This window comes from Ictidomys tridecemlineatus, chromosome 7 (genome assembly GCF_052094955.1).
Source record: "Ictidomys tridecemlineatus isolate mIctTri1 chromosome 7, mIctTri1.hap1, whole genome shotgun sequence".
Lineage (NCBI taxonomy): Eukaryota > Metazoa > Chordata > Mammalia > Rodentia > Sciuridae > Ictidomys > Ictidomys tridecemlineatus.
Window position 1 is genome coordinate 170,467,521 of NC_135483.1, and position 11,319 is coordinate 170,478,839.

General features: G+C 39.4%; 1 protein-coding gene across 1 annotated transcript in view; it reads left to right on the forward strand.

Annotated features, from left to right (window-relative positions):
- Positions 1-5,485, forward strand: part of Adam23 (ADAM metallopeptidase domain 23) — a 168,052-nt gene extending 162,567 nt beyond the window's left edge. The window contains 1 exon segment of the mRNA XM_013362781.4: positions 1,766-5,485. Within this exon segment, the coding sequence (XP_013218235.3) occupies positions 1,766-1,814 (49 nt within the window). The 3' untranslated portion in view covers positions 1,815-5,485.
- Positions 5,486-11,319: the final 5,834 nt, after the last annotated feature.

The following is an 11,319-nucleotide window of genomic DNA, read 5'->3' on the forward strand; positions in this document are numbered from 1 at the left end:
GCACATGCCTTTCAACACTGTAGATTGCCTGGGTGCCAGGCTGAAATAGAATGTTATATCTCCTCTAAAAACAAATCGCACTACGGTTACAACCTTGGATGCGAGAGTTTATCTGATATTCCCTGCATTTGAATTAAGGGATTTAGATGTGTGCAGTACAGTCATTTATAAGCACAGTCCTGACTTGGTTTGTTTTTTCCTCTACATTCAAATTAATTGAGGAGACATTAGTTTAACCCTTCTCCTGAGTTCAGCAATACACAGCTAACAAGGTTGGGGTCTCTGGTCTTTCAGGGTCATTTCTCCAAATCAGGCAGTCTGTGTTTCTCTCACCTGACTCACAAAGGGAAATGTAGCTCCTTAAATTTCTGCTTCAGGGAACATGAGCTTGGGTAGCAGACACAGATTCTGTGCTCCACAGTAAACGAGCTCAGTGGAAGATACATTATGAGAGACTCTCCCATTTTTTTTTTCCTCTTTACTGGGCAGGATCAGCATTGTCTCCTTTTGAGAATATTGACTCAAAAGAGTGGGTGGCAATGGTGAAGAGAACTAAGTAGGTCTGTTGCAAATAGAGTTCTCTGCAATGGATTATCTGTTAGGCTGATGAGCCACATCCTCTGGCCATTCTTGATGTCTTAATGGAAACATTTTTAAGAACAGAAAGGGAGGTTTGCCTTCAAGGTGGTCCTTTGGAAAAATAAAAACTTTGCAGAATGCCTTCTCCATATTTTGATCTTTGGTGGTGTTTTTATTTTGGATTACTCATGGGGGAGGAGGAATCTGTTGTCATCTTTTTGGTACTTAGGGCCTGCCAGGGTATCCACTGGCGCTGATGAGTGGCAAGGGAATGAGGAACTTGGGGACTCCTTGGTCTCCAGTTTTGCATGATGCCTTGGTGGCAGCAGCATTGCACCCGCCAGTATGCAAAATAATGCATGAGCCCTTGCTTGATGCCCCACATGAAGCCAGACCATGGGGAGGTTGCAACCAACTTTTGTTGTTGCCTTGTAGTGTCTTGCTGGTTTTTTTTTTTTTTTCATTTCTCTTTTTAAACATAGGAATCACTTTTTAGGAGACTGGACACTGTGAGCAAAGCAATGTAACTTGCTTATTTTCAACTAAGCTAAACTGCTGCATTTGCTTAACTAACCCGAGCCTGTGTCCAGTCTCCTTTGAGTGTGCCACCTAACTGTGTACTCTGTTTCTGAACTTTCTAGTATGAAAAATGCTTGTTCCATTGTGGGGAAGGAGCTCACACACCCAAGGCAGAAGATAACTAGTAGAGCAAGGCTTTTTTTTTTTTTTTCCACCTTGGCAAAGGCCAAATCCTCTGGTCCAGAACTCTGGAGGCTTGAAGGGAAAAGCTCTAAGATTTTCAGAGTTTTTCTCATTCTCCCAGGAGCCTCTACATGGAAGAGGCCTTCCTGTAAAGATTTTCATCTAGTGAATGAGCAATGTCATTTACTTCTGAAATAAGGGTAAATTGGGCCACAGAGTGTGCCTGTGATTGCAAATGAATAATTTGAAGTTTCTTTTGCTTTACACCCAAGTGCATAGTCTAGTGGGGAGGTACAGTGATATTCAAAGGCATTGGCTCTTGTGTGTTTCAAGTTATTTGGGGCTACTGCCTCTGTGTGAGTTGATTGCTTAGCTCTGGAACTAGCGTTGCTATCATCATCATCATCTCTCTCTTATCATCATCTGATTAATATTGTGGATTTCCCCCCCTCTGCTTGCATCTTGTTTTGACGCACTCTGGAAGAAATGTCAAGAAGAGGAGGTTCGATCCGACTCAGCAAGGCCCCATCTGAATCAGCTGCATGGGATGATGCCACCTTGCACTACTGGGTCCTGGGTGTGACACACTTGCCGCGACTATGCAGGAACTCTTAAGTCTGTAAGCAAGAACACTGGGTGGTAATGACTACAGAGCTGAAGTCCGGGTGATGGGGATGGGGAAAAAGAAAACTGTCCCTTTTGGAAATAATTTCAAAGAACCCCTCCCACAACCTGTCAATAAAAGTGGGGCAAAAGACCATGTTATCAAAAGAACTGTTTGGAATCCTTTTTTTTTTTTTTCCTAAGGAAAGGAGAAAGGAACAAAAAACATTAAGTGCAATAAAAGAACCATTAAAAAATAGCAAATGATTATCCCCCCCTCAGCCTGCTGGCACTTAATATCTTCTAAATGATTTGGCATGATTTTTTTTCTTTTACTACCAATGACAAACTCCAGTGACATGAAGATTCAATTTTTGAAAGGGTAAAAACTGCATGGCATATATTACTAGAAGCTAGCAAGCCAATCCTCAGCAAAACCTGCAATGGAATTCCTAAGGGGAAGATGACAGATGACCACGCAGAAGCTGCCTGGGCCTACAAAACACATCCTCACCCATGCTCACCCCCTGTGGCCCCTTCCCCAGCCCCTTAAGAACCCCCAATCCCTTCTAGATGAGTCCTTGGCCGAACTTCGTGGGACCATGCTCTTGTTGATTCACTTTCCCTATTATTTTTCCTTCTGGACCAAGCATCCTTTGGAAATGGGAGCTGGAATTTGAACAATGATGCTATTGTATAGTTCTTTTATAAATGTAAATATGGAAATAAGAGATTTTGACACATCATTTTCACTTGTCTGTACTGAGATTTTTTTTTTTCCTTGTCAAGATTCTGTGTAAATTCAAGTTTGTTGCTTGCTCCCATCTTTTCTGTTTCTTTTCTTTCTTTCCTTCTTCGTCTCTGTCCTCTCTTGTACCATGTCCTATGATTGTTGGGCTTGCTAAAGACAGACGTAGCCACAGATGCAGGGAGTTTGAGCACAAAACAAGTCTAACTTAAAGTTAGTATGCTGGAAACCAAAAATAAACAAAAGGGTGGGGGTCACAAACAACAAAATAACCCATATCAAAACAACAAAAATTATGTAAATGCAAGTGAAATGCACTGAAGAGTCTCTAAAATATTTTGATGTCATCATAAACATATGTATATAATGTAAGAAAGTAGCCACCCTCTCAAATTAATCACAGAAGTGCCAAGCTCATAATTTTAGTTTTTGGTTTTGACAATTTTCTTTCCCTATCCTTAATGTGAAAGGAGGATAAACTTAAAGCCTTAAATAATAATAATAATAAAACAGTAATTTTTAAATGTTGAAAGCTTGGGGAAAAGTTAAACTTTCCATTTTATTCATATTTTGTCTATACTCCATCTTTCTCTCTCAAAAATATATATGGTAGAACTCCATTGTAACAGTGGGAATGGAGACAGAAGCAGCAATTAACCTTCTTGTTGGCATTGTTGTAACAGGCTGTAATTCTGTGTGCAGTATTTTCTGGAAGCCTCGTTTGGCCCACAGCATTTTGTTGACACACAGAATGTTGTGCTGGATTATAATGGGATTCCACTATATGCAAATTCATGTTCTTCTTTTCCCTCCAGGAACATTTGCAGATAAAATCTTGGGGTTCCCAAGTCCCTCTGAGTTTCCTTCACTCTCACTGATTTTTTTTCTGTTTATGGTTAATGTATAGCTTCCATTCAAGTGCTAAGCAAACAAGTTAATAAAGAAATTTGGCCAAAACAGCTTTGTTTCCCATGCACAAACTTTTGCATCACCAGTGAGCATCCATGTAGAGACGAGTTTCTACTAAAGGTCCCCATAGACCCACCCTGCCAATTCTCCATGTCTCTGTTTTAGGAACAGGACACTCCAGTTGTACTATTCATTTCTTCATGGTACCCAGTTAGTTTCTAGATTTAGCACTAAGTCCCTTTTCAGCAAGATTCATAATATGAGTTTTATAACTTTTTCTTTGACTTTGGAAAAGGTGATGTTCTAAAAATGTACTGCTTAAAACGTTGGGACTTCCCCCTAGGGTATCTTTCATTATAGAAATTTCACAATCATAGAGCAGAAACCTTAATTTCCATATGCTACCATAGACCACAATTGAACATTCTAATCCTGTTATTGCTTCCTGAGTAATAGGTGCTACACAGGTATGCAGCCTTTCTCGAGAACTTGCTCCATGTTTATATGGTAATAACAGGGCTATCTAAGAGGTTCATCAGCCTTACTTCTGGTTTCACGTGACACAGGTTGTATTCCTTTACTGAATGGAAATGGCTCTTCAAGTTCAGAGGAAGGTTGGAGGAAACTCAGATTACTTGGTATCTCTCCCTGTTGCTGCATTGCTTAGTGGGTCCTCACCACTAGGAGATACCAAACTGCTGCTAACAACACACCATATGCATTTCCCTCCTGTTCCAGAGGACCCATGGTGACTTAATAGACATAAAACCATATGGTTACAAAAAAAAATCTCTATTGTTAACTTTTGAACATTTCACAAACAACATTGTAAATGTGCGATGTTATGTTTTAAATCAGACCACAGTGGTCCCCAGATATTATGTACATATGGCAAATGTCAGTATAACTTTTTGTTATGCTGGCAATTTCAAGGGTAACCAAACCTATGCTCCAATGTCAAATTATTTGTGTGTATATGTAAAATACACAAGCTTTAAGCTCTGTGTGTATGAATATGAAAGATAATGCAATCATATTGTAAACAAAGGATAATAATTATTTTTGGTGGTATTAGGTTATGTAGTTTCAAACTCTGCTGTATTTCCTCTCGCACCTGCCATTCATTTGCTGATTTCTGTGATGTGAATTCTCCTTTTTATTAGTTTGAGCTCAAAGCACAAGCAGATCACTGTTTAATGTTACCCAACAAGAGTGTTAAGTGATGACCAAGTTCCCATTTCACCTGCTATACTTTTACTGCGATAAATAATGACATCTGGATGAGGAGGCGTGCGCTAACTTCATTGCTCACCTGGGACAGTGCATGAGCCCACTGAATTAGAGCTACTCCTACTAGACAAATGAGCAGTATCCATAGGTGCATGTTATGAAACATGAATCACATAGAGCTGTGGAGTTTTACCAAGTGATGTATGTGTGTTTTTTGTTTGTTTGTTTGTTTTTGTTTTTTTACTATGCAAAGATGGGAAATGCACAAACTTTTCAGAGACTGATGTCTGAAGAACTCTACAAACAATACTTGAATTCTTTCTTTAGTCATCCCATCGTGTCTGATAGTCATTGTTTCTTCCATTGTTAATTTCCATTTCTAAATGATTTGTAATTTTTTTAAGTGCACAACCTGAAGTTTTGTTTGAAGTTAATAAATTCATTCACATCTTGTTGGCCGCCTACGAATGGAGATTCAGTTATTGTACGCATCTTTCAGTCAAGTGTATATTAAAACTTTCATTAATGTAGAATGTTGTAGCTTTATGCTTTGATCACTTATTCCCAAAACCTTTTTCTGTGTTCTCTTGCATTGTTGATTAAATGACCATGTGCCTGACATCATCAGAGTTTTAACACCAATCCAGATAAAAGGCTCACTGAAATTTTAAGCAATCAATGGAGCAAAATAAAATCTGACTAGTGACAAATGTTTTCCTGATTAGGATTCAATTTTATTGGATTGGTTGGAAATTCTTTGCTTCTTAAAAATCAGAAAGAAAAACAGAACACCTTATGATCATACTGCTATCAACTTCTGTTGAAATTTTTTTTTAATTGTAGATGGACACAATACAAATACCTTTATTTACTTATTTATTTTTATGAGGTGCTGAGGATCTAACCCAGTATCTCTTACGTGCTAGGCTAGCGCTGTACCGTTGAGCCACAACCCCAGTCCTGTTATCAACTTCTTGTTTTTAAGTATCCCTCTAAGTTGAAAGAGTGGTGGCTAGTAATAATATCCACATTTCAACTTGGCACCACATTAGAAATCAAGATATTTGGGTGCTGGAGTTGTAGCTCAGTGATAGCACGCCTGCCTAGCATGTGTGAGGCAATAGGTTTGATCCTCAGCACCACATAAAAAATGGATAAATAAAATAAAGGAATTGTGTCCATCTACAAGTAAAAACATTTTAAAAAATAAATAAAATCAAGATATTTTTAAAACAGAAGAAAGTCTGGTTCTGCACATCAAAAACATTCAAAGGAAGATATTTCCTCCCAGCTCATAGTCACCACGTTATAGTCCTTCTTCGTGAATGTCTGCAGTATATCTTCCCTCTACCTCACTGCCATGCTTGGTTTGGCCTCTAGCATATATGAGACACAGCACTGATGCCCAGAGGTGCTGACAGACTAGCGAAGCCTGCTGGGGCTCTTTTCCCAGAGGATACATTCCAAGTTCTGCCTGCCTTTTGTGATCTTGCCCCTTTTAATTAATTTTTCTAGCCTTATTGATGCTCATCCTTTCTCAGTCACTTAAAGTTCCCCTAAAAAAGTCTTTTCTAACCAAGCCTGAATAATCTTTAAATTTAATGTCCATTATCTATAATCCATTTATTTCAATGTCACTGCATGTAATAAAGTGACTTTAAGTCATAAAGAAACACTTAAAATAGCACAAATATTATACTTAAGAAAACATATTGGAGTGTCCTTTATATCTGATTTTAAAGGAGTGATCTGAGTTTTCAGTATGTTGTCCTTTAAATCATTCTCTTTTTGAGGTTGATATTGAGATGTGCTCTACTCTGCTTCCTGGTAACTGATTGAGAAAGGTGACAGAAATTCCCTAGATAATAGAACAGTTACTCTAGAGTTAAAAATTGGCTGTGAATAATTAGGTGAATAATCTATATGCTGAAGATAGAATTCGTAAAAAACTTAAATTTAACCCTTTAGTTTAATATATAAGATTCAGGGAATTCTTATTCATTTATTTATTCAGCAAATATTTATTATGCCATATACTTTATGCCAGGGACTCCTATAAATAGAAGGAACAAAAGAAAAATATCAGCCTGAAGTTTAACAGCAGTGTGTGTGTGTGTGTGTGTGTGTGTGTGTGTGTTTATAATTTTAAGTCTCTAAACCCAAAGTAATAACTAAAGTAAACTAATGGAGAACTGGGGGTAAAAAGAAGAGGACTGATGTCAGGTAAGAGAGGGATACAGGAAGGATTCCTTAAAAACAAACAAACAAAAAAACAAGTGAGTTTTGAACTACCTTGAAAGATGGTAAGAGTTCAGCATTCTGATAAAATGGAAAATATATTCAAGGTACAAGAATCGACATGTGCAGAGACCCAGCAGGAGAAGCTAGACCCTTGGGTAAGTAGAGCTAAGCGTCAATCCATTCAGAATGTTTCCTCCCTCATCTATCTCCCACAAACACTTGACCTATAAGGATCCTACATATGCCATGCCCCAAGGGCACAACAATACACCTTCCATCCACACTTAAAAGCAATGTGAGTCCAGATTACACCTGTAATCCCAGTGGCTCTGGGGGCTGAGGCAGGAGGATCATGGGTTCAAAGCCAGACTCAGCAATAGCAAGGCGCTAAGCAACTCAGTGAGACCCTGTCTCTAAATTAAATACAAAATAGGGCTGGGGATGTGGCTCAGTGAGTTTAATCCCCATACCAAAAAGGAAAAAAAAAAGTTATGTGATTATTGCCCTAGTAGATATAAGGACTAGATAAGAAGAGAATAGGAAGACTTCATCCTGGATCTTGGGAGCAGGAAGATTTCAAAGAGGAGGTGGTGTTTGAGCAAAAGTTTGACCCTGTGCAATGGAACCTAAAACCATGATTCCTATTGTTAAATTCAACCAAGGCTAACTTATTCTGATGGGGGATGGGGCAATCCATTCATGAATACCGTGGAAGTAGAACAAACTATCCATGTTCAGATCTAATTGTCTACTCCAGATCTCTAGGTGTCTTGTTTGGGTCAGGATTATGATTTCAGTTAGATTTTATATTTTTAGATGTTTTCCTACTAATGTGCTCATCATGAGTCAGACCCTTATGCCTGAGGCTGTCAGTAATAGCAGAGGACTTCTTGACCTAGCTTGTTAAATTCTAGTATTTTCTTAGCATAAAGATTCCTGGCTAATCTCAGACTGGAGTAAGGGGGTGGATAAGAAGAATCACCAATACTTTTAAAGCATCATTTAGTAACTCCCTTCATCATCAAAGGGTCAAAATCATTTCCCAAATGCAGTCTCACTTCCGGTCCACCAAAGTTAGGGTTGTCTATCTGTTATGCCTTGGAGGGAAGGTTGCCTATCCTCAGCCTTTTCAGAAACCTATCAGCAGTTCTGCCTCCCTGACTAGAACACGTTCTCAGCCCCATGTATGACTTCTGGAGGGAAAGGAAATGCCATGGTCCCCCATCACATGGACCCGGTTGTCCTGCTGGGGTCTGCCCGTGCTGCCCTGCCCATTGATTGCTTGTGTCCTGATGTGTCTGTAAAGACCTCACTTGTAACACCATGGAGCTCACCTTCAGGAAAATATTTACTAGCCCAGGAAATCAATTGGTCCTATAAAAACAAGGCAAAACAAAACAAAAAAAAACTCTTCATCCTGAATGATCAAGAGTAAATCAAGATATCCTCGGATCTCTTTGGAGCTTGAAATAGCTTTTAGCCTCAGGAGGTAAATGAGCTTGCAGTGGAGTGCCTTGATTCTTCAGGTCCAGGTCCCAAGATAGAGACAGAAAAGGGTAACTTGGATTGTAAATGACATCAGGGAGGCCTCTGTTTTGCAGTGAGACATAAGTCGTGAAGCCACTGTAACTTCCATAAAGATATTGAATGGCAGGTACGCCGCTTTAAATTGCTTTACATTTAAATTGTAGGTGAGATTACTATAAAGCAAGGATCACAAAACCTTAAGGTCCTTGGGAGAAAAGCAGTTACCAAGGTGAATAGAAAGGGGTGGTCAGTGGAGGAGAGGCCTGAGAGTGACTGAGCTGACCTGGTCAGCACAAAACACTTGTTTTGAGGGAGGAGCTTCCACTCAGCTCCACCCAGTTGTCACTCTATGGAAAACTGGGGCTTGTTATTGCCTGTTCCATTTATCTTTCTACTGTCCAGCAAAAACTGTCCAGATTTTTGTATAAAATTCTTATTTCTTAAATAATGATGCCCATTCATATTTTTTAAAAGAGTCATATTTTTTAAATTTTTTTTTTAGTTGTCAATGGATCTTTATTTTATTTATTTATACTTGGTGCTGAGAAATGAACCCAGTGCCTCACAGATGCTAGACAATCACTCTACCATTGAGCTACAACTCCAGCCCCCCCATTCATATTTTAAAAATACTATGTGGATCAAGATGGTGCAAATAGAATCTGTCTTCATAGCATTGAGCCTATTGGCTCCTTTGGGCAAATTCTGTCTAAAAGAAATAGGACATTTTCATGTGTGATCCCCTGAAATCATCTGATAGTTCTAATGTATATGCAGACATGGCCTTGCTTCTAGTCAGGGTAACAGATTGCCCTGTGAAGAGTCAGACAGGTGGTCTCCTGTGTCTGCCCTGTGAAATACGGATTTATAGTTGTTTTGTATGGACAAGGAGCAGCTACCGAAAGCCGTAGCATATCAAGGAACACCTGCCTGAAGGTAGTTCATTTTGGTGGTGCTTTGCATACCGAGTTCCTTCTGATGTGATCATTTGTTGGAGATAAATTAAACCTGCATTGGCAAATAAGTTTCATCTCAATATTCACGGAGGCTTTGTCTCAGTGCTCACTAAGTTATCCTAAGTGACTCTCTCTAAATCCTGAACCATGTCTACCATCAGTTAGAGTACTGTAGTTGGTTATGGATGTCTGTTCCCTGGCAACCAGAAGTACTTGACTAGATCCACATCAATCCTAAAACAGTCTTTCTTTCTGTCTTTTGACTCTCAAGGCCAATTGGATACAGGGATAAATCAGTCAATCAGGCTAATCCAGGGATCCCTGTGTAATAAAGGGTTCTTGGGCAACACATAAGCTGAAAAATACAGTAGTAAGGGACAGCTGTTCATTTTAAAGTATCATATTCTGATTATATGAAAGTTAACATTGAAATTTTGCAGATAATTTGGAAAACAAAGAAAATTTTAAGAAAAAAAATTAAAATCACTCTAATCATGATGCAATCTCCACGAGTATTTTGTTCATTCTTTAAATTACTTTTTATTTTTGGGTTTGTCCCACAATTACAGAAGCAGCCTGCAATGGTAGACAGCCAGGGGATCCCTCAAAATGCTCTGCCTTCCCATTCCAATTTTCTGTGTGTGTGTGTGTGTGTGTGTGTGTGTGTGCGCGCGCACACACACACATACCCATGTGCCATGTTTCATGTTCTGAAGGCTCCAGAAAAAGATGGGTCAATGTCTAGAAAAATAATTACATTCTAGCCTCTTGCATTGGTTCAGGCTATTTCTGCTTTCTTGTATTTTCCTTGGTCCCTGTCAAATGCATCCCTGAGTGTCACCTCAAACATTACCTCCTTCACAACATCTTTCCTTGTGCTCCCATGACATTCTAGGTACATTCATGAAGAGAATACAGGAGCTCCAGTTCACGGTGGAGCTCGGAGGAAACCCAGCTCTGTTAGGCTTTAAAACCTGTGCTCTGATTTCATCACTTAATTGCCCCTCTTTTGTACCTACTTTAGAGTTGACAAAACTCCAATTTGGAGAGGCTTAGCATCTTCCTTGAGATCACTGTTCTACTAAGCTGGTGCCAGGACAAGAATCACAATGCAAACAGTCCAATTCTGGGTCCTTTTCCGAACACGGGGAAATAAGGAACATAGCACATTTGACAAGAGAAAAAAAATGCAGAAGGGTGGCAACAGGAGAGAGAGGCATTTGCTGCCCGGCTCCGTGGGCTGATTCTGCTTGGAAGCTGCTGGAACTCCACTCCTTGCCAACCACAGGACGGGGGGCGGGGGGGAGAGAGAGAGAGCGAGCGAGCATCTAAGCTGGGAGGATCTGTTTGAAAATATTCTGCTCTCTTAGAACTAGAGTATGGAGTGAGGTTGGGTAGGAAGACCCATGGGAAGATTGAAAGTTAATTCCTAGATCACCCTACCTGAAAAAGAGAACATTAACAAGCTTGAAATAATCTACAAGGATAAGAGAAGATTTTTCTTTCATTTCTGATGATTAAAACAGTTTTCTGTTACAAACTGATGAGTGAAAAAACTTTAGGAAGACCTTATGAAGAAGAACTTCCTCAAGTCAACACATAATGCAAATATCTACTGAGTAAAAGATTTGTTGCTAGACATGGTAGGTCAGAATTTTGCTCAGATTTAGTCCTGTAAGGTAGAGGGTTGAGAAATGGGGGAAATAATTCAATTCCATTTATGATGAAATGGTCATGTTCCATAAGAAGAATACAGCTAATAACTCTGGAAGATCAACAAATCAATGACTTATGGAAGGTCACCATTTCCTAGAGGGGTATAGG